General features: G+C 41.7%; 1 protein-coding gene across 2 annotated transcripts; it reads left to right on the top strand.

The window, feature by feature from the left end:
* The first annotated feature begins 9,118 nt into the window (after positions 1-9,118).
* On the top strand, positions 9,119-24,080 carry LOC121300614 (calcium/calmodulin-dependent protein kinase type IV-like). Of its 2 annotated transcripts, none has more exons than XM_041229226.1 (11): positions 9,119-10,102; positions 13,994-14,072; positions 14,488-14,550; positions 15,280-15,362; positions 17,914-17,986; positions 19,579-19,669; positions 20,517-20,591; positions 21,052-21,127; positions 21,670-21,796; positions 22,531-22,683; positions 23,559-24,080. In XM_041229226.1, the coding sequence occupies exons 1-11, from the start codon at positions 9,996-9,998 to the stop codon at positions 24,060-24,062; spliced, it is 1,431 nt and encodes a 476-aa protein (XP_041085160.1). In that variant the 5' UTR covers positions 9,119-9,995; the 3' UTR covers positions 24,063-24,080. The 2 variants fall into 2 exon arrangements, with proteins under 2 accessions (XP_041085160.1, XP_041085159.1); XM_041229225.1 differs by having other exon boundaries at positions 15,277-15,362.
* Positions 24,081-24,287: the final 207 nt, after the last annotated feature.

Here is a 24,287-nt window from a genome sequence, read left to right as displayed (position 1 = left end):
TCTCTGACATCCCTGAACACCTGCTGCATTGAACTGCTGACCCTGGGTCACAGAACCTTCTGGTTAGAACAGACCCAGGGTCGTTATAATCCAATGTAACAGTTCTAGAATCCGTAATACCAAGCAACCCTCAACTGCACTTTAAAATGGTTTAAAACTTTCAAAATATTGAAGCACTTTCTATCTGTTAATGCAAAGATACATTGTTCACAGCAATAACATAAGAAACATGTAGCAGGTATAGGGAACTGATCTCTTAAACAGAACTAACCTGTAGATGGCTGTAGGGGGACTGTTTTCCAGGTGAAGTATATGATCGTAGCGGCCATTGTTTTCAGGAACCAAGAGGAAGAGGACATTGGAAAAACTAACAGACTGTGTACACAGGTGCCAATTTGCACAGGATTTCTGCATTGCTGGGATGCTGGAAGGAGTTTGAGCAATGTATCTTAGCTGGCACTTTTACAGCACAATATTATTTATTTGTAATTTTAACTGTGCCTCTGACCTGTCCTTCAATTGGGATGCTTTATTGAACCTGGTAAAATAACAGAATAACTCTAAGTAAGCTGGTGTTCCTTGTATAAAAATACAGAAAATCAAATTCGAAACTGCTCAGGGAATGCTAGGAATAAAATGCATGAAATACCTGCAGATCCATTTAAAATGCTTCTGGCTTGAAAAATACACCATCCCAATTGGAAGTGCAAATCCAGGTGGGGGTGGCACCTGACCTGTTTAAAACTCTAATAAACAAACAAGTAAGCAAATAAATAACTGTTTCAAAATAGTGATTGCAGCAAAGTGTACAAGTGCGGGAGGGTCATCGGTAATCACATTGTTATAAATAATACAGCAAGCTCTCTGAAGCGTAAATAACTGTTCAAACAAAGCACCCTGGAAGTCTGCGCTTTAAAACAATTACAGAAGCGAGCGTGCGTGGGGCGTCTAAACTACGATCAATGCTTCTTAAATCAGAGGGCGCAGTTGAGAGTCAGAATAACAGAGTGAACATTAAGTGGAAGGTTTCATAACTCCGAAGTCAAAAGAGAAACCAGAGCCAGCGTGTTGCCCCTTGCGGTGGCAGGTGTGCGTAAAGCATTTCTAATGAGTCAACGGTGGCTTTGTGTGTCTATTATAGAGGGGTCTCAGGTGTGAGTGTGTTTCATTTATTTTAACACAGTGGCTTTTTTATTCTGCTCCCATAACTGTAAAATTGATTTCCTCGCTTGTGCTGTTCATTATTCACCAGCCAACAAGCTTAAATGTGCTGAATTAAAACATGAAACACACAAGGTTTTAATTAGCTTTCGTTACACCAGCTGCAACATGAGGGAGAATGCTGTCAGCCGAATTCTTCAGAAAGCTCAGGAGCTGTTGACCAGTATTCAGACATCCAGCCCTGACCGCTCTGGTCATCTCGTTATCCCTAATTTCAACTTTATATCCACTGTCTGTCCCCTTGCTAAAGGCCTAAGCCGGGCCATTTGTCCATTTTAAATTTGTCCATTGTCCTTTTTTTTTTTTTTTTATTGTGTTATATGTTCCCATGTGTTGCTACAACTGTCTATGTAAGGTGTGGGTATTTTTTTTTTTAATTTCTTTTATATATAGTTTGGACTTTTAAATTGCATTCCCTGCCTCAAAATGGCTTCACGTGTACCCGCGTGGACCTCGCAGAACTACATTTCCCATCATCATCCCATCTGCACACTGGTAAATCCATCTCAGTTACATATATGAGCAGGAGGATGATGGGAAATATGTGAGCACGGGGAATTGCACTTTTATTACTTCACGTGCAGCTGTACTGAGACTCCAATTGAATGATTGATTAGCAGTCGAGTCTCGGTACAGCAGCATAAAAGCAGCATGTTTTCACCCACTCGGGGTTGTGTGTTCGGTGAGTGGAGAACGGGAGAGAGAGGAGGTCAAAACAAAATAAATAACAATTGCTACGTGCTGGAGAACCAGCACGGTACTTGTTTGTGTTTGTTCGTCCAGTCATTTGTCTGTGTTTTGTCTGTTAGTACGTTTTTGTTTATCTTTTTATTTTGTCCTGTTTTGGTGTGCTGTTTTCTGTTCAAAACTTTTATTTCTGTTTAAGTAAACGCACGGCAGTGCATTCGTCATCATAGCATCAGTTATCTCTGTATTACTTCTTTATTCTGACGTCACCACTGCAAGCCATCCTGGTCACAGGGACTGAAACGCATTAAATGAGTTACAATTTACTGATCATGTTGCAGTCTGATGTCAAAAGCTATCTCATGTGCAGTCACTGCGTAATGAACAATTAACAAAGGTATGGGTGTCAACCAGACATTCAAATTTCATTTCAAATGAACCTCAATCATAGAGAACCTTCGTGCCCTTATCCTTGCTGTCACACACAAGCACACGCAGCATAGTGCCATGTCAGTACCAGGCAGATGGCGTGTCATTGGATGAGGTGCACTCTTTGGTAAGAAGGTTTCCCCCCCAATGTTATCCCTATAAAGATTTAAGAACATGCCCCCCCCCCATTGCTATGGGAATTGAACAATAAGTCCTATATTATGTTATTGCTTAGAATTTTTCCACTTAGTTTAGTAATTATCTTTTTTTCTGGCTGATGCGATTCCACTGTATGTAATACAGTAGCCGTGGAAGGATGGAAAAACATTCCCTGGAAATGAGCAACGGGTCTGCCCCCCGGTGGTGAACATGCGAATTGCAAGGCTTTCGCAATTATCAAAAATGTGAGGTCACTTCACATTTTTTTACCAGTTTGTTATTGGAGCAGGTGTTTTAAAGATGTTCTGCGTATCTTAATGTTTTAAATGAGGAATTATTAAATAGTACCTTCACTTTTTTTTTTTTTTTTACTGTCACCTTTTTTTGATCATTCTGACTGGTATTTTATTCCAGTTATTTAAATATTGTGTCTGTGTTAAGGGGATTTGACTAGGAGTTCAGGAGCTGCTCTTTGATTCCACTTGCACTTAACAGCCTTTGTGTCTTTATATTAGTAAGCAGCAGCGCCATCTAGTGCACAACAAGGTATTGGTTGAAAAATGAAAGCAAACTTGATCCAGTGTCGGGTCACTAGATGGCGCCGACTCTTACTTTTATAATGACACTGACGGATTGTATGATGTTTGTTCAATGCACTAGATTAGATGTAATGAGAATTTCAACAAATCCTCAACATTGCTTGGTTGAATTCTCGTACGTGATTTGGAATTTCAAGTAGACAATCGTTCTGGCTAGTGCCTTCTTCAGAGTAGCTGAAACTTCTCTTTACTTGACTTAGTTTCTTGTAGTTTTAACTTGTTTCAGATTTCACTCATTTCCAACATTCTCGAACCCGAGTCCGCTCTGTGAAGCAGCAGGGTCTGGGGCAGGGGCAGTTGTAGTGACACAATGACATTCAAGACTTCCTTTCTGTGTCGGGGTCAAACTGCAGTAGAAATCATTCCAAAGATAGTGCCACTGGTACAAAGCACTACACACACATGCACAAACTTTGCCGTTTGTTCCAAAAATCTACCAGCCATAGCGCTTGGAAAAAAGACTTTTAATCACCAGCTCGAAAGGGAGTATTGAAAGTCTTTCAGTGTCTGCTCCCCTCTGAACTGTCCGTCAGTCTTACTTCAGAACTGGGAAGCCGGCGCAGGTTGACAGGCAGGACAGTGATGGGGGTCGGAGGGGGCAGGACGGGGGGATTATGCTAAAAATGTGTCCAAAACCGATTCAAGTGGAACGTTCGCTGCTCGCCTAGCGTGTGAGAACGCATTGGCCAGCCTTCCATTTCCCACAATCCCGCTTTGTTCCACCACTTGTCACCGCAAAGCTTGACTGCCCCCGGCCTGCGAGAGAGATTGAGGGGGGAGGGAGAGGCTGCTCAGGACTATTAAAACTTTTTGCATTTGGAATGGTGTGTTCTGGCTCCTGCTTTTCCCATGTAGTGTCATAGCTATTCAAATGTGGTAAAGTGGTGTAGCGTTATTAGCTATGGGGTAAGTGCTGTTCCAGACTTTCGTTTTAAACTGATAAAATTCTACTTGCTGCTAGTTTACCACGATGTCTTGAAGTATTTTTTTTTCTTGTTTTTGAAAGTGTTCGTCCAGTCTTAAATTAATGTTAAGGATAGGAGTTAATGTTACAGAAAATGATGAGCCAAACAATGAGTTTAGGGAACGTTAGTGGACAAATGTTTTGGAAAGTGCCTTCATCAGTACACTGCTCACCAAATCTGTTTGTTATTTACACTAGCTTTACAGTAAGGCCCTATGATGGCTATTTTAATGATCGAAATGCAGACATCCTTCAGTTCTGAAATGCTCTCTCATCCAGACTTCTTGCCACTGTATTAAAAACACAGGGAACATTAAACAACTATTTGATTCTGTCCTATTAAATTAGATCCCTTTGGAAGGGTATACAAGAAGAAACGAACCTTGATGGGTCAACCGTACTCAACTCTGTCCCAAACTTTTCTTTATTCTTATTATCATTCAATCAATCTATATATAAATCGAAAGATAACTTTATTTACGGTCTCCCAGCAGTATCAATGTATCTATCTATTGAATATGTATCCACAATATCTGTCTATGTTTCTGTGTATGTAGTTGATCTCTCCTGCTTTGTCCGCTCACCCTTCTCTGCTCCATTGTCTGGGCAGTCAAAGAGGGTGACAGGGGTCTGTGTATTGTGCAGTGCCTGGTGCTCTGGGAGGATTTAGTCCCTGGTGGGGCTGTGTAGGTCTCCTATTGTACCAATAGGAGACCTCTTCAATGGGTCCTGCAGGTCAAAAGTGAAGTTGTGACTAATTGGCTTTGAGAGATTATAAAATGAAAAGGAAGATCAGCGCTCTGCTTGAATCACTTGCATCTATTCAACCTCCACTCGCTGCCCCAAACCTGGGTCTGCGCTGTTCCTGGGTCTGCGCTGTTCCTGGTCTGGACTGTTCCTGGGTCTGCGCTGTTCCTGGTCTGCTCTGTTCCTGGGTCTGCGCTGTTCCTGGTCTGCTCTGTTCCTGGGTCTGCGCTGTTCCTGGTCTGTGCTGTCCATAGGTCTGTGCTGTTCCTGGGTCTGTGCTGTTCCTGGTCTGTGTTGTTCCTGGTCTGTGCTGTCCATGGGTCTGTACTAAGAGCTCTCACTCTCACTGTTTTATTGCAAACAGGACACCACATAGCTGCAGCACAGAAAGTGTAAAACTCAGGTGGGGTCTATTACCTGAAACACAGGCAGCCTGGATGTGAACCTACATGCCACTTATCCATCTGCACCTTGATATCGGTTTGTAAAACTCAATCTCATCTCGTTCCCAGTATCAAACTGGGGCTGCAGCCGGCTGCAGCAAAGTGTAACAAAGTATAGTGAAAGCATGGTAAAGCAAAGGGAAGCATTGTAAAGCTCGGTGAGGTTATGGTTAAGCATATTAAAAGCATGGCAAATCATGGTTAACTTTGGTAAATGTATAGCAAAACCAAGGGAAACATGGGAAATTACTGAGCAAACTTACCATGGGAAACTTTTACAAGGGGCATCAAAGCAGAAATAAGTGCGGAAAGCAAAATAATAAGAAAACGGTGTTAGGACAGTGGAAGGGGAAGAAAATGTATTACACATTATACATTGTGTTCATTCATAATGAGCTTGCACCACCCTACTGGTCAGAACTGGTTTTCAACTGGTCATACTGGTTTAGAGGTTTATTGCTGTTTTTGAAGTCTCTGTAAAATTGAAAGTCCATTGGTTTTGACTCCACTCTGATTTCTGCAATTTTGTAGCTACTGGTGGACGAAAGAGCAAAGAGGATTTGGGACGTGTATAATTAGCTGCGTCCCATTCTTCCAATGGCAGCCTCGTGCCTTTGTAGTTGCACTTGTGCTAGGGCTGCCAGCTGCATTGCCATTGCAGATCACTTCCAGTGTGGATCGATAGTGCTGAGTGTGTGCTGTGTACTGAGGAGAGGAGAATTACAGGGTTTAAGAGCCTGAGACCTGAGGCTTTATGAGGGTATTGCCTGCTGTTCAGGCTCCTCAACTAGACTACTAAACTGGAATCAAAGAACCTTCGACATGCACTCATACACACACACACACTGACACACACACACACACACACTGACACACACACACACACACACACACACACACACACACACACACACACACACACACACACACACACACACACACACACACACACACACACACACACACACACACACACACACACACACACACACACACACACACACACACACACACACACACACACACACACACACACACTGACACACACACACACACACACACACACACACACACACACACACACACACACACACACACACACTGACACACACACACACACACACACACACACACACACACACACACACACACACACACACACACACACACACACACACACACACACACACACACACACACACACACACTGACACACACACACACACACACACACACACACACACACACACACACACACACACACACACACACACACACACACACACACACACTGACACACACACACACACACACACACACACACACACACACACACACACACACACACACACACACACACACACACACAACACACACACACACACACACACACACACACACACACACACACACACACACACTGACACACACACACACACACACACACACACACACACACACACACACACACACACACACAGTATTTACGTAGCTTCAATTGTTTAGTTCTCATTCAAAAAATTGGGACCCTTTTGCGATTATTCCATCCATCGTCTTCTGTCTTTCATGCTGTTTGTAATCATTCTGAGTGCTTCTTATTGCAGTGACTAAAACTGCGCTCTGGAGCTGCTCTTCAGTTCCAGTCTGCAGTCATAATTATGTGTAACCTTTGCTAGATCAGACATGTGTCTTTCTAGAATAACAGCCAGCGCCATCCAGTGGTCTGCCACTTTTAATCAAGCTTCCTTTTGCTTTGCTGTTAACAGACTGCAGAGCACTAGATGGTTCTGCTGTTTACTTGTATAGACACTTTGGCTTATCTAGCCTCAATTACATATGTCTGTGACATTCAACTAGAACTGAAGAGCAGCTCCTGAGCTCAAAATCAAAGCACCTTAACACAGACTTATAAAAATAAAAAAAAAAACATAATATTTGGGTAATTGCAAAATGTACGACACAGAATTATTGCTAACGTCATAAAATGGTAAGGGGTAAATAAAATAAGGAAAATATGTTTTGATAAACTGGAACTCTTTATTGTATTTAGAGTTAAGGTTTGTCAGCAATAAGCACATGGTTATGTTACAATTCATTTAAAGGAATGCTTCTGAATTTGCTCACCATTTTTTTTCAGCATTTTTTAAGCAATGGAAAATCTCTGGTATCTCACTGTCACGTGAGGGAAGAAACGATGGTAGAATGTAAGCGGCCTTAGTGCCAGACAAAGCGGGGAGCAAATGTGAGGAAATAGCACCATCTTGTGGTCATTCTAAAGAAGGTAATTTATTATCAGAGTGCAGTTTTTTCAATATGTCTTGAAAAGTTTAAAAAAGGGTAGCAATAAGTATTTTTTTATATTTAATAATAGTAATTTTGATATCAGCTATTAATTAATTTCTGATATATAACATTTCTCTATACGTTTTGAAATCAACAAGCTATGCAAAAAAAAAAAAATAATAATAACTGGTACTTAATATGAATTGCAGTCTGAAAATGTTAAAACCGCCTTGCAGGGTTGTTCTTTGTCTCACTGGGCCTGCTCTCCACCTCGGGCTCTGACGTCAGCCGAGCCCTAGGTTCCAGCATATCTCCCGGGCCTTTCTGTTGGCCTTGCTGCTGATAATTCCTTCCAACACACCCATTCTTCCAATGGCAGCCTCATGCCTTTGTAGTTGCACTTGTGCTAGTACTGCCAGCTGCATTGCCCCATTCACACACACTGACACACACACACACACACACACACACACACACACACACACACACACACACACATAGAGCGGCCTGGCACATTGCTGTATATCCTGGCACCCTGAGTGCTATTCGCCTGTCAGAACCCAACACCTATGATTTTTAGCACAACAATATCATTTTTCTCTATCCACAAATCTGGAAAGAGTAACTTCAAGTGTTATTTTCTTATTTGGTTTTGCTGTCCCAGTGACTTTTCAGGATGTTTGCAATGTATCCAATAGTGTGTTGTTTGGTTCTGTGGTTCTATCCTAATTCTGTATTATGCTGCTTTGATTCTGAGTTCAGAAGCTTCTTTTCAGGTCTAATTGTCTGTCATACTGCAGACTAGATTAGCCAAAGTGCCTTTATGAAAGTAAGAGCCAGCGCCACCTAGTGAACTGACACATTGAATCAAGTTTCCTTTTTTGTTTTGCAGTACACTGCTGTGCACCAGATTGCTGCTGCTTATTAATATGAAGACACCTGACCTAGCCTATATCTGTGGCAGGCATGCAGATTAACATCTGGATTCACATAGCCTGAATAGTACGGATCTTGGATTACGTAATGCTAACATACTGCATAAGAGCCACACAGAATTATTATAAAAAGGTCAAAGTGCAGAGAAAAGAAGAAAAAAAAAATCGGAATCTACTTATGTGTTGTTTTTCATTAGTTTGGTAACTTTGTTGGTTTATTTCCTATTCAAGAGCAAGCAGCTGCTTGCTTGCTCCTCCTTTCCCTTGTCTGTTCATGACGCTGGCAGTCGCTGAGCGCGGTTCTGGGTTCTGGTTCTGATGCCCCACTATTAATCCAGTATCACGCTGCTCTATATCGGTTGTTGCCTGGCTTTGACCTTGTCTGGAGGTGCCGGGCCAGTTAAAAGAGCATTCTTTCAGCAGTCCTTCTAGACCGTTCCAGACAAGCACAAAATCACTAAATATTGGATCAACAGAACGCAGGCGGCATTATTTACTCTTGAGCCCGTCTGGAGATTGACACCCATTCCCTCCAATACCCGCCCAGCACAGATTTCCAGTGGAAGATTCTGATTGGAACGGTTACTGCAGGCTGTGGATGTGGGCGTGATTCATTCACTCTGGTTCAGAGCATTTCAGGGGAGATTCAGACTTACGTGCAGGTGGGGTGCACGCAATAATAACGCCTGGGGATGTTGTGTCCCAGCAAGCGACCGTTAGCCTTGAATTATTATTATTATTATTATTATTATTATTATTATTATTATTGTTGTTAATGACGCTGGGTATATTGCAATGCTTTATACTGGAACGAAGAAGAAAGCCGTGGATATTTAACTCTGAATTCAGGACCTGGGTTTCTGTTCTCAGCTATGCAACAGAATACAATTATTCATAATAATATCAGCATGTAAACGCGGCTGTCTGAAACGGATGCTTTAAATTTGAAACGAAAATATTTAGAAAGAAATAAGAAGAACTGTGTTTTTTTATTTTAAATATTGATGTGGGAGTCAAATTGTGTCACCACACTGGGCGACGGATGAACACGAAACAAACACACGGTCACACCGTCGCTGCTTGGAAAAAAAAAAACACCCCGAAAAAGCCGTGATTTTAATGTTTCATTCGAACAGAGAGTTGAGTGATGTCGTGGACTGGCTTTTGTGGTTAAAACGTTTGACATTCATCATGACATTTCCTGATTGCCAAATGGAATGACAAACACCTTAATTACGACTGGATTTTTTTTTTTCTCCAAAAAGAGGGCTTTTTAATACAATAGCAATATTTTTGTATCAGTAACACATTTTATGATTCATCATATTTTTTATACTGTAACTTGGAATGTCATTATTTACACTATTTTGTGCAATCTGGTTTCATTATTTGATTTGACATTCCTAATTATTATTATTTATTTTTATTTATTTTTTTTACATAAAAGAAACAGTTTGGGAACACAGCCGGCAGTGGTTCAGTTAATTGGGACACGTTGCTTGTGAGTTATTGCTGCCGCAGTGCAAGCATGCCTACGTCTCGGTCTGGCGCCTGTGCTGTTGAGTTCTGGGTCGACGGCTCTCGTAGAGACACCGCGCTGGAAGATTTTTATACTAAGGGCCCAGAATTAGGAAGGTACAGTACAAGCGGTTTAAAGGTGAATGAATACATCGCGTCGCCTTAATATGTGTGCGAGCGCTAGGGTTGGGTATTCAGAGGTGTACAACTCAGATTAACAAACCTAATTTTAAATGATACTTTTTTTTTTTTTTTTTTTAGCTAATTTTACAGGAAAACAAGTTGTAAAAACTGTTCATATCTAACACTGTATTTAATTAGAGAGTGGGGAGCTACAACAGAAATATATAACCCCCTAGTGCTGCACGTTGTTGGCGCATCATTTGAACTGTAGTGTAGATTGGTGGGGAGCAGTTCTAACTCACCTGAATGTATATGGTTTATTTTGAGAGGGAATACCACACCTATTTTCTTACCTCCCAGTATCATGCCAATTCATTTTCAAGTGCACCCCACGTCTCCTGCCACCCCCACACTGTAGATTAAATCCCTGGGCAGCAGGTTTTAAAACTGCACAAGATTTGTTTTATGCTGGATGCTTTCGTGTTTCCAGACACAAGGAAGCATGTTTCCCAGAGTGCCTGGGTTCAACTTTGAGAAACATATTTCCCGAAGCATTTGGCCTTTGTCCAATCACGAGAGACTGGGCTCAACCACCAGGTGACTATGCAAAGCGGATGAAAAAAATGAAATAATTTGGACAGCGGCTGAGATGTTTATTTTGATACATGTGAGCTGACGGGAAAGCAAATAACGCCTTTTTTCAGCCTCTGAAGTGGGGAGGATCAGCTTTAAAAATATTCTTGAACAAAAGTTTTTGATGTGCTCTATGACGGGCTCACATTCACAGTCTGACAGTTATGATTCAGGTGGGATCCTAAAATGTGTTGCACAGGAAGGGAAGTTATAGTGGCAAGATACATGGGCTTTCCCCAGGTCTTGTTGACTGCTTTAACAAGAGGTGAAAACATATTTTTAAAGGTTTGCTCTCTTAGTCGTAAGTCAATATGATAACCTTTTACTTTCAGAACAGTTAGCTAGGACCAAATGCATCTGTTTAATGCCATTTTAGGAACACATGAGTTGCCAATAAAACAGAGTGTGTTCTCAGTGAAAAACAAGATCCACAGCTTGTTAATGCACAGAATGAGTGAGTACTCTCTTTGGCAGATGTCAGCGCACTGGATAAGGACAGAAGCTAGGCACTTAAAGGCCACGACACTTATCTCAGTCTCCCAGCTGCAGCAATCTGTCTAGTGGACAGTGAAAGGGCTTTAGAGCTCAGAGCTGTGCAGTATAGTGGAAATTGTTTCCATTGCCAGTAATGTGTTTGTTTTTGCCTGTCTGTTTTCTTTTTTGCCTCTCCTTTAACCCTTTTGTGATTCTGAGTTCTGAATGCTAGCTAGCTGCCCATTGCTTTAGATTTTTAGGTTATGTGAGTTGTGCACAGTGTTGTGTCACATATCTTTCTGGAATTATAAAAGATTATGGGCGGATATAGGGGGAAACAAAAAAAAAACTTGTTAACCTGATTGTAAAAGAATCATCAAATGCCATTTAAATCTAAAGTATTTACTCTTCAATATCAATGTACAGTGCAGCAAACCTCACCCTGCAATTAAGGCATATTTGTACAGTTCTGATTCCACTGACTTTGATGTGAAACCTTCAATATTAAGGACACCTCTCTATTAAGCCATCATGTTGGTCCCTTGACTGGCCTTTGTAGAGGGGTTTCACTGTAATTGAATTGCAGCACAGTATATAGAAATGAACTGCCATCCTGCAAGAAAGGCTTATACTCATACACTTAACTGATGAAAAGCCAACAACACAAGTTTCATATCTTTATATGTCTTTTTTATCACTTTACTTCCTTTACCCATGGAAACGCCAGTGAGTTTTTTTTTTTCAGGGTAGAGTTTCACACACTAACGTAACACAGAGTAATATGAGAGCAGCCAGGTGTTGTGAAGGATGCATCTTGGTTGCCTAGGAAGCAAGCAGTACCTGAGTTGCTGAGGGAGGGAGCTGTGGAGCAGAGGCAGCATTTAATTATAGGGCACTGAGAACGGATTAGTCCCCTGGGGTTAGAATGCTGGTTCAGAGGGCCACAAATGTCCATTGTCCAGCAGCGGTGTGAAAGCCCTACGTGGGCCCATACTCAACAGAGGAAACCCTGTCTATAGTGAGTAACTGGTATTCTGCAACAGATGAAGGCTGCACACTTTTAATTATCTTTGGTTTTCAGCCTGGTGTTGTGTTCTTCTTTGAGTAAAAGTGGTGTGTAAGGTTTGATGGATCTATCACAGGTTATATTTTCATGTGTAATGAATCCATGTGCAGTTTTGCCCATGATTAGGTCATTTTTTCTTCTTTGCATTTATCTTTTATAGTATAGCCTTTACCACTGTTATTTAGATCGTGTTGTCGTGCTAGCCCACCCTGCTTCATGCTATAACTTTAGATCACATAAGACCTGCTTGAAGGTCTGTGCACCATGTGGATTCTTTCAAATCCGGAAATACTTAAAAAGAGCAACTATAATTCTAATGGCTCAGAAAGATAACGATATAGTGAAAAAAATATTACTATAATATTGGAGCATCAAAACCATCTCAAAACCTCTCAGAGTGACTGTAAAGATAAAACTGTATGGGGTCAAAATGCAAATAAAATGTTGCTACGTACCTTTGATGTTGCAAAACAGTGGGGAGTGCTTGTCTTATTGTAGTGGTCTGCTTCTAGTTTTGTACTTCAAACAGTTTATGATTTCATTAAAGATGTTGCTTTGGAAATACGTCCCTCTGTATTGGAGCTCAGCACTATTTTTGAGATGCAGTTATAAATTGAACCTTGTGGTGTGTAGCAGGAATTATGGAGAAACTGAAGGGAAATGGCACTAGTGTTTAAGAAATATCAAATCAATTGTGATTACAATGAAGGTACTGCAGTCATACCAACAACACCGCATGTATTATAAACGCTGTTCTGTAACCCTTTAGACTAACAGATTGAGCTGAGACGTATTACTGATTGTAATGATCAGGTCAGAACAGATTTCTCCTCCCACTATGATGGCTGGGCAAGTGGATGTATTGTGTCGTGTTCTTTACCCTCCCCTGGAAGTACCTGCAGCATACCCAGATTACAGGATACCTTCCCCCACCCCAGCCAAGCTAAATCTGTAGCAATTCTGATATTATATTTGTTTGATCCGTGACCAGGCCCACTGTTTTCTCTGTGTTTTAATCTTTGCAATGAGAGCTAGTCGCCAGATGTCTTTTAATGTGTCTCTATTCGTATGGTAAGATTTTGTCACACGGGACAAATCTCTTAAAATTGCGGAAGAGCCTTCCCATTGATTTAATCTTTGCAGATGTAGATTTTCGTTGAATCACCTGCTGTGCACGGTCACACCACGGTGGTATAAACAGCACAAAACAAATCTTTCTTTTAAGGGATTTAATAATAGATCTTAACCTTCCAGTCGCTATATATTTTTCCAACATTTTGAAATTCTGTAAGAAACTCATTGTAGCTAAACAGGTATTTCCACTTCATTGGTCTTTTCACCTGCAGAGAGAAACAGTAACGCTCCCTGATAGTAAGGCAAGAAAACTGAGAGCTGTCTTTAACCTGGCGCTGTGCCAGGAGTCATGTTTGAAAATGCAGTGTGTTTCTTTGTGCGCATTTGGGAGCAGCATAGCGAATGAAGTACACAACACACAATACTGTGGATGCCATACAATAGCAACATATAGTTAACAAGGTTATTGTCCAGGTCATGTTGTCGAAAGTTGCATTAATAGTTTAATTAATAAATGCGTTTAATAATGTAATAGTTTGCATACAATGTCTGTATTTCGCAATGTTTGCAGTAGCTCTTTGTGACTGGGCTGTGTAGTTTCAGGGGAGTCCTCGTTGACTTTCATTTCTCCTTACTAGGGGCGCCACTTCTGTGGTTTTCAGATGTGAAGAAAAACAAACGCAGAAACCATATGCAGCCAAAATCCTGAAGAAAACCGTGAGTACATGAAAGCACATGACAAAGGCCCCCGGCAGCAGACTGCTGGAATACAGAGCGGCTTCTTTCAAAGGGGCTCATGCTTTTGGCAGTTCTGTCTGTTTTAGGCTGTTTCAAAATGCATTTTGAAAAAGCATGGGAAAACAGCTGAGTGAATGTGCAAATTTACTGTGGTAAACCCTGATGAGGGGTGTTACCTGCAGCTGTGTGCAGATCTTTCAGCTTGTATCCCCCAGGTTCTCTCAGCTGGAATATTTTTTATAATATTCTGCTTGCAAACATGATGTTACCGTTGGGTCATACATTTACCTGTGATTTATTTTCGCAATGTGTTTGTGGAGCAAGTGGGACTGAACAAACAGAAGAACCAAATCCTGTTCCATTTAACCTGTGCAGCTGAACCTTCCCATTTCAGATTGACAAGAAGATAGTCAGGACAGAAATCGGGGTCCTGCTGCGGCTGTCGCACCCCAATATTGTAAGTATTACTTTTCTTCATTTCTATATGAGTAACATTTTTAATACGTATACTGCTGGGGAATGTACCTGTCAATGTGGCGCTCGGTGACGAAGGCTGACTGTCTACTCCCTGCTATTTCCTATGAATGCTTAATTTCTACTATCAGGAAAACAGTATACATTGGATCTGTACATGAGATATGCAGCACTAGTTTGATACTGGAGCGAGATGAGATTGTTTCAGATTCTGTAGAATGACTGCAAAACGACTAAATAATAATATTGATGCAAACTAACACCTTCGTCAGTTCATCTGTACATCAAAGCAAGTTTACAAGCAGCTGTGCATGTGCGTGATTCTTGAGCCCCAGTATTGTGTGCTTGCTCCGAGCTGCCCTGACAGTATTGCGTGCTTGCTCCGGGCTGCCCTGACAGTATTGCGTGCTTGCTCCGGGCTGCCCTGACAGTATTGCGTGCTTGCTCCGGGCTGCCCTGACAGTATTGCGTGCTTGCTCCGGGCTGCCCTGACAGTATTGCGTGCTTGCTCCGAGCTGCCCTGACAGTATTGCCTTGCTCCGACTGCCCTGACAGTATTGCGTGCTTGCTCCGGGCTGCCCTGACAGTATTGCGTGCTTGCTCCGGGCTGCCCTGACAGTATTGCATGTTTGCTCCGGGCTGAACTGACAGTATTATGTGCTTGCTCCGGACTGCCCTGACCCCTGTGTCTCCGACCTGCTTGTGCCAGCAGATCAAACTGAAGGAAATCTTTGAGACGGCAACAGAGATAAGCCTGGTCCTGGAGCTGGTGACTGGGGGAGAGCTGTTTGACAGGTGAGGGGAGAAAGCGGCACTTTTTTAGACTAGAATTTGTATTTTAATCTGATTTAAAGATGAATTCTTCAATTTGTTAATAGAGTGTAGCGCTTTAGACAGGTTTTTTTTTTTTGGGAGCAAATTTCAAGAAATGTAAGATAACATGCATTTTTGCAAAGAAACAGCAATAGAGAATCATACTTGTACAAAGACACTTTTGGCTGATCTTGCCGATGTTGCAGCTAGAACTGAAGAGCAGCTCCTGAACTCAGGTAAAAACACTCACAAAGACGGCTGAAGTGGGGGACATCAGGCCAGAAACGGGAACCAGGAAATAAACGACAGAGAGGTGGAGTTGGGTGGAGCTAAGCGATTGGTACCGCTCGGCTTGTAATAATTTAAAATAAAAGAAAATAAAAGGTTGCAAAGACAAACAAGACACAGGACATGGCACTCGTCGCCAAAACAAAAAGACAAACAAAACTGACTAACACTAAACAAACTGTCGTGGAAATTCTAATAAAGGAAGAGAGACTGCGAGTTCCAAACACACAGGCCTTTATTAAGTTTGCAAACTGAGAACACTCTCAGCACACAGGGTGCTAGATAATCATAGAGTAGTGTTCCAACATACAGAGTTGGATCAGTTTCTTATATACCTTAAAACTATCAGTAAGGCAGAAGGCTAGCCAATGATGATTCAGATATTAGCATATAAGGGAAACAATTTATAATTATGCATACGTGGTATATAGCTAAGCAAGCAAATAACAGAATGGCTGTTTTGTGTGTATAGCAAAAAAAGAAAGACAAGTCTGGCTCATCTTATTATCCATTGTCTCACAGCTGCAGCTGCAATGTAGGCAAAACTTTATCTTAAGCAAAGCATACAAGGTTATGCGAGCAAGATGCCAGCACTTTTCCATGCTGAGCCATTCCTATTCTCTATAATATTTCTATTACAAAACACGGTGAGCTGATGTTTTTAGCTATTACCATTTTTCTTATTATTATTATTATTATTATTACCTCCGTCTCCAATCCTGTTCTCCACTCACCAAACACACAACCCCGAGTGAGTGAAACATGCAGCTTTTATGCAGCTGTACCGAGACTCGATTGCTAATCAATCATTCAATTGGAGTCTCGGTACAACTGCACATGAATTAATAAAGTGCAATTCCCCGTGCTCACATATTATTACATTTTACTTGCATGTGAAGTGCTGTGCAATCCTTGTGCCTAAATACAAATATACATTTTAAACACTCATGTTACACAGACCCGTTTATATCCCATGTACCAATGACTACACACCAACATTAACACACAGCATACAACACAAAATACACACAGGGGCAGGCACTTTGCCACACAGATACATCAACAAATAATACAGCGCATGAATGAAAGGAGTTTTAGTAGTGTTTCTAAAAACTACGCAATCTTGGCTGTAGGCTTTGTAGTCTTCTTCATTTCAGTGTTTCAATCACTCCATTTTGAACCCTGATATATGTACCACAATAAGTAGCATCTCATATTTTCTGATGGGTGACAGCAATATATTGCATGGGAAACCAAAGCCAAAGGGCTGAGACAGGTTGAATTGAACAGATGAAATGATTAGTGTTCAGCTGCACAGATTAACCTGTACAATATCTCAATGGCCAAAAAAAGCTCCCAAGCTGATCTGTATCCTTGGTAACCTGCCTGAACCCTTATCAGCAGCAGCAGGAAGTGGTAGAAAAGGACGTTATTTTTCAGAACTACTTCCACCCAGCAGAAGAATACTTTAAAAAAAATCAATAAAGTTTTCTTGCTATTTGCAAGTCTTAAAAATCATCAAAATATACACTGGCTGGCTATTTTATTACCTATACCTTATATTGTACCATTGTCTGCCCTGATCGCAACCTTGACGCAATGTGACGCCACAAGGTGCTCTAACATGTCTCGAGTGATGTTAATTCATTCAGTCATTAGTATTTTACGCAGTTGGTGCAGAACGAATGCATCGTTCAAGTTCATCCCAAACATGCTCAGCTGGATTGAGACCAGTGGATTGTGGTGTCCATGGAAATGCCATGCTCCTCAAACCGGTCTTGCACATGGAAGATGTCTGAAGATTCTGCCATGCTCCTCAAACCGGTCTTGCACATGGAAGATGTCTGAAGATTCTGCCATGCTCCTCAAACCGGTCTTGCACATGGAAGATGTCTGAAGACTGCCATGCCCCTCAAACTGTTGTTGCACGTGGAAGATGTCTGAAGGCTCTGTCGTGCCCCTCAAACTGTTCTTGCACAATTCTGGCACATTGGAGAATCATCATAGAAAATAAAAAACATATCAGTTTCTGTACCGCTCTACTTGAAACTTGGCTAGGCAACCTAAAACATGTATATAAATCACAGTGGATTCTTCTGGTGAGTGTGTTAGAACATGATCTAGTCCTCTGAGTGGTTTGCGGGTTTGTTTGAATTTGTAAATTCGAGATCAGGATGTATGATATCGATGAATCACTACGTTAGCCTGGCTCTTCCTTGGTATGTGCTGCTGTGTGTCTCCCCAGGATCGTGCAGCGTGGATACTACAGTGAGAGGGACGCAGCCCATGTCATCAAGCAGATCCTGGAAGCTGTGGCGGTAAGGTCTGCTGCTCACTCCCACACACCACAAACAAGGGGCTGTTTCACAGTTTTGTTCTGTAATGAAAAAAAACAGATGGCAATTAAAATTTTGCCTAATATTTTTTTTGTATTATTTTATTTATTATCATATATGTTCCTATTCATTGTTTATTAGTGTTCTGCACTCTGGGGTAGTCTCTGAGCAAGCAAGAATAAGGCCAGTATAAAAATGATACTTGTTTTCAATGGAAAATCTCTCACTGTTTCTGGGGATACAAAAGTATTAGTGCACACCCTAGTATACCCCAACTGGGAACTGTTAAACTGGCCTCATTCCAGAAATCCACATCACTCTGTGTAAAATATGCTGGTGATGTTAATAAACATGAGTGCAGGAACATTAGAAGATTAAAAAACAAATGCTATCCAAATCCAGAGGGAAGATTGTAAATGTATATGGCTCAGTCATTCCATTCCACAAAGGAATGCAGGGGCTGGGAATCGGGATTTCCTGGGTGGCTGTAAGTGTGTCTGCCACTCCCCCAAGCTTTGTGTCATCTGCAAATTTGACAACTTTGCTAATTATCCCTCAATCTAAGTCATTGATGTATTAAAGATACATGAATGATTTAATTAAACAAAACCCCGGAAGCTTGCACGGGTCTGTCTGTCTGTGTGTGTCTGCTGATGTACTTGTAGTTTACCGTGAGTAAATGATACATCGTCATTAGCAGCCAACTAGTTTTGCATTGCCTTTAAAAAGATTTCTGGCCACCTTTACTTTATGGTTTGAAATAGCCCCAGTAAACTGTGTACCACTATAAGAACTGGTGGTTAACTTATCATATGGATTTTTTTTCATAGGGTATATTAATCTTCAGAATTTCCCAGAACAGAGCTTCTCTATCCATCTCTGTCTCTCTCTCTCTCTCTCTCTCTCTCTCTCTCTCTCTCTTCCCCTGTTCTATCATCCATCTCATCAGCACACATCCAGTTATTTCCTATTGCTGCTAATAGCTCACAGCCTGCCTCGCAGCCTGTTGTTGCAGCTAATGTAGCTGTGATTCCCTCTGCCTGTCTCCCTCGACTTTTGCTCATGCATGTCTGGATGAAATAACAGAAGTGGCCACTGCTTGAAGGGACAGTGTGGGCTTTGACATAACCATTCACTGGAAAGCACAACATGCATAGAGAGTAATGTATTGCTGGCAGGGTATTTTACTGCTGTGCAATTCATTCAATGGGGATCGGACAGAGACATTTTACATCCCAGTGATGGACTTGCAGCTGAAGTTTTAATTAGAAAAAAACAACCTGCTCAATAGAAATCAGGCATAACGGAAGGATGTTTTGTGCAAACAGCTCTGCATGAACCATCACTGAAATCCCCACCTGCCATCTCCACTGTACTGGAAGCTTTTAATTTACAGTAACACCTAATCTCACATAATGAAGTCCTGGCTGATTGGAATATATGAAGCATGAAAAACATCCAGATGATTAAAATGCAGACCTGCCAGAGCACTGTGTTGAGGCTGGTTGGGGAGCTGAGTGACTGGACACTAGCAGCCCCTTGTGTTAACCCCGGCTCTCTGAATTGTGTTGCAGTATTTGCATGAGAATGGGGTGGTGCACCGGGACCTGAAGCCGGAGAATCTGCTCTATGCTGACCTTTCTCCGGATGCAACTTTGAAAATAGGTACAGCTCACAATTACCAGTCATCCGTTACTCCTGGACCATACAGGTCTCTGTCAGGGTTGGGCTATAACATCAGTTGTTGATTATCAGCTACATTTCTTTCTCTCACGCACACCGTTTTCTTTTTCTGCCAGCTTGTTCCACACTGGCTTTTTAAAATAGTCACACCACTTTCAGTCCCACTATAGAGACTGAATTAAAGGTAAAATTAAACTAAGTAGAACCAATGGAACCAAAACAGTAGCTGTCATGCTTGTCCATTTAGATTATTAGACCATAATTATCGATAATCATTTTTCAGTACCACCCTTTTCATAGAGCTTTAAATCTGAGTCGATGAATTCAGTGTAGTCTGGTATTAAATGATTAGAATCCTGGTGAAGATGCAAAGAGCGGTCTCAAACGGTCTGGGGAGTAGCCAACTCAGAAATATATTCAGTCTTTAATTATAGAGGGAAGTAGTTGCAGATGTCATTGCAGTTTCTTCTTGTATCCCCCTTCATCATGTTGCAGTCATTCAGAGTGGCCTGGGTTACATTGCTCCCATACCGAGCTCTCCCAGCTCCAAGTGCTCCCTGTATTTGTGGAGAGTAGCTGAGCTTGGAGGAGTTGAGTTGAGTTTTCAGTGGAATCCCAGCACTTAGGATTCTCCCGAAAAAAAAAGGTTCAAAGCAAACCCAGACCCACTCAATATGATGACAAACACAACTGCACTGTAGAAAACAGGAAGGGGAATGTGAAAAGACACAAGAAGCGTCGCGCTCTTCAATTCACAAATAAAGTTTGTAGTCCTGCCCACTTGCCCTGCATGTCTGTAGCTGAGCCCTTGGGGTTGTTGTCTGTGCAGCGGACTTCGGGCTGTCGAAGATCGTGGATGAGCAGGGTGCCATGAAGACGGTGTGTGGGACTCCTGGGTACTGTGGTGAGTGACGGGTAATTCTAACTTGTTGGTAGCATGGGAAAAAAAAATTGCAGTTGCAGTTTCCCATTTAGATTTACACATCAAATAAAAGTATGTACATGCATATGTATATTGTATATACAGCAGTGTGCACATTCATTAACGCACCCCTTTGCTTCTGTTTTGATTTGTTGTGCATATGAAATCAAACGACTAACTGAAAATCTTGGAAAATTGTCAAACTAGGTAAGTTAGTGATTATCTGATTTAATTGATGACTTTAATAGGCCACACACACAAGTCATTTAAAACAGTAAGAGAAAAGGAACACAGAGCCACAAATGGTAAAATGCATGAGACTTTTTAGAAGTTGTACCTAATTAAAGTACAGAGTGGTCTAAAGGTGTATAAAGGACATAAAGGTCAAATCTTGAGGTGTTCTAATAGATTTGTACACTACTACTTTTTTTTTTTTTTCCAGCACCAGAAATCTTGCGTGGGAATGCTTACGGGCCGGAAGTGGACATGTGGTCGGTCGGGGTGATAACATACATTCTGTAAGTGCCTCTTGCTACTGGTTGTAACTGGAAGATTGCAAAAGGATGGAAAGACATTAGCCACATACCTGTAGAGCTGTCACAGGTGCATCGCTGATTTAGAATAAAATGAAACGCAGCGCCCCCTATGGGCCTCACAGGAGGTTCAGTGTTCAGGTGTTTTATAACCACCCCGCTCGTACACAGTAAACTTTGATGATTTTAACATTTAAGAGTAATCGTTTAAAAAGAAAACAGCTATAAGTCAATATCATGTTAAGATTTAACAATTGAATGTGAGATATTTAAACAGCATCTGAATAACTAACGCTAGTATTGCATTTAAATATGCAGCAGCTTTTAAAAGCACCATATAACAAAAAGTATAATAACTGTCTGCAGTAACGTAATGCTAGCATAACATGTCAAAACAAGCCAGTGGTCTGTACGGTGCTTGTTGTCTGCTTTGTCGCTGTTACTTTTTATATCCAGCTCGAAGAGGAGCAGCAGTATAATTACTAATTGAATTCTTGGGTAAGTTGGAGCTCTCTGTTTTTCCTCAGGCTTTGTGGGTTCGAACCATTCTTTGACCCGCGGGGGGATCAGTACATGTACAGCCGCATCCTTAGCTGTGATTACGAGTTTATATCCCCCTGGTGGGATGAAGTGTCCCTCAACGCCAAGGATCTGGTAAGCAGCTGTCAGACACAATATTTGAATGACTCTAGAGCTACCAAATGTTGATATATAACACCAGAATAACAGAAAACAAAAATGCAAAACTGATTTTAGCCAAGGGTGTTAAAAGCAACCACTATCAAATAAATGCTGGTCAGACATACCATATATAGTCAAACTTTGCCATAAGAAGGTCATGTCAGTAAAAAATTAATACCAATATAAAGACCCCAGTAATAATGTCACCCCTGTATTCAATATTACAGCCACAATTTGCAGCCCTCAAACATATCAAACCTCTTTTAATGACTTAATAAGATTTAAAAAAACAGAACATTTAAACTACCAGCCCTTTTTTTTTTTTTTTTTTTTTTATTGCATATTTAATTTTGATAAAAACAAAACTATTAGAAACCGAAACAGTAAATTATAACAATTTGCATAAAAGAAAAGTAAATATAGAATGGTTAAACTGACCAAAAAATGTTAACCACTTAAATGCAGTGCCTAAACTAGGAACATTTTAAATAATCTTATAGTACAAATTGTAAAAGCTCCAGCACTCCAGCACACCAGGTGGGCTTTTCATGGTGATTGCTTACAAATGTGAAACGTTATAACGTGTTTAATTGAAAGCCCCACTTTTTAGCCCCAGTGTCTGATTTGTCCTGCACACATGTTCAGCTGTGTTGTGTTGCTGAGTGCAGTTCCTGTGCTGTACACCCCCCCCTGCCACCCCCCCCCAGGTGTGTAAGCTTATCGTCCTGGACCCCCAGAGGAGGCTGTCCGTCCAGCAGGCCCTGCAGCACCCCTGGGTCTCTGGCAAGGCAGCCCGCTTCTCCCACATGGACACCACGCAGAGGAAGCTGCAGGAGTTCAACGCCCGACGCAAGCTCAAGGTGAGGGCTGACCCTGGGGCTCCCACTCTGTCCTGGAGCCCTCCTTTCTGGTCCTCCGTGACTGGAGCTGGTCTGTACAGATCGCAGGTCATTATTATAACCTGCATGTATTTAGCAATGATTGCAGGGATATAATGTAACTCACATGCAACTAAGGGGCTGGTTTCATCAACCTGTGTCCTGCTGGAGTATATTTATACAACCAGGGAATTGGCTTGGAATCCAGTGATAATCACAGATAGGTGATTATACAATCCAAGGGATTCCACAGTGCTGTAAAGTGCTCTAAAAAAAGATGTGGTTTACCATGATTAAATCGCCTACATTTCTTGAAATGGATACAGTTTTATAGGTTTGAAATTGTTTTGTTGAATTCTTTTACAAATTGAAAAAAAAGCTACTTGATTACAAGTTTTACAAAACATCTGTTTAAAGTTAATCATTGTTTAGACTTGTAATGTTTTTTTTTATTTATTATATATTTTTATTTTTACACTCACCATGGTCCAGATTTGAACTGCTGAACCTTGGCACTGAAGGCAGACATGCTACAGTTTCGCTAAAGGGAAATGACCCCTGAACTACTATGGGCCATTCATTACATTACATTTTAGGAAATTTACAAGGTTGTTTTATTGTTATACTATTTTACAGCACTACATCACCACACTGGGTTGCATGCCAGGATTAGCCTAAAAAATAAGTAGTAATCCAGGGTGATTTCTTAGTGCTGTAAAATGCACTAAAAAACCCAGTGAAGTTGTAGACTTTGCATTAATGTTTAATAGGCATTAGCCCAGGGGTTTCTACCTTTTACCTTGGCCTATATTGAGTAATAGAACTACATGTATTCAGCTCTGTCTGTGCCTCCACAGGCAGCCATGAAGGCAGTGGTGGCTACCAGCCGCATCGGCAACCACAGCCATCACGAGACCTCCCGAGGGAACCGGCAGCCAGAGAGCGCAGACAGACAGACAGATGGACAACCCACTAAGAATTCCCCAAGGCACGCCAGAGCACACTGCAGTTCCGAGAGCAAGCTGCTACCAATCAATACTCCTTCAACCCCAGCCCCCCAGCCCCCCCAGGGCAGCCCCAAAACCAGAGAACCCAACACACAGCTAGAGCCCCCCATCAGCATCCCTCGGGCTACCAGCAACGACCCTGAACCTCCCTCCGCCAGCTCAGACCACAGCAAGCACCCTCAGCCTACCACTGCCCCCAAAACTGCCATTGTCCGGCCGCGGACCCCCAAAAAGTGCTGTTCTTTAGGATCCACAAACAAACTTCCATCTGTTTCCCCAGCTCCTCCTAGTCCAAAAAACATCAGCAATGGATTCGTGATGGAGTCCCACAACAAGAAGGCCCACTGCAAATAGCGGCCTGCCAAAGACCTGCCCGGGAAGAGGGGGGAGGGGAGGGAGGGGGGGGATGGGAGGGGGGGGGTCCCATTCCAATGATCCAGAACACTGGTCTGCATTCACTAAGCTTTATACCTTGTTAAACCTACACCGTCTGACCACTTTATTAGGACCTGTACCGAATATCAAGTTGGAGCACCGTTTACAACCCTGATTAAAAACTTATTATGAATGGCATAGATT

Source organism: Polyodon spathula, chromosome 26 (assembly GCF_017654505.1).
Source record: "Polyodon spathula isolate WHYD16114869_AA chromosome 26, ASM1765450v1, whole genome shotgun sequence".
Classification (NCBI taxonomy): domain Eukaryota; kingdom Metazoa; phylum Chordata; class Actinopteri; order Acipenseriformes; family Polyodontidae; genus Polyodon; species Polyodon spathula.
Note: the sequence above shows the minus strand (reverse complement) of the source record. Positions and strands in the feature narration are given on the sequence as shown.

Excerpts from the sequence above, each read along its gene's own strand:
- LOC121300614 (XM_041229225.1), top strand. The coding sequence starts at position 9,996 with ATGCCTACGTCTCGGTCTGGCGCCTGTGCTGTTGAGTTCTGGGTCGAC. Across the intron at positions 17,987-19,578 it reads AGATCCTGGAAGCTGTGGCG|TATTTGCATGAGAATGGGGT; the intron begins GTAAGGTCTGCT and ends ATTGTGTTGCAG. Across the intron at positions 21,128-21,669 it reads GGGGTGATAACATACATTCT|GCTTTGTGGGTTCGAACCAT; the intron begins GTAAGTGCCTCT and ends GTTTTTCCTCAG.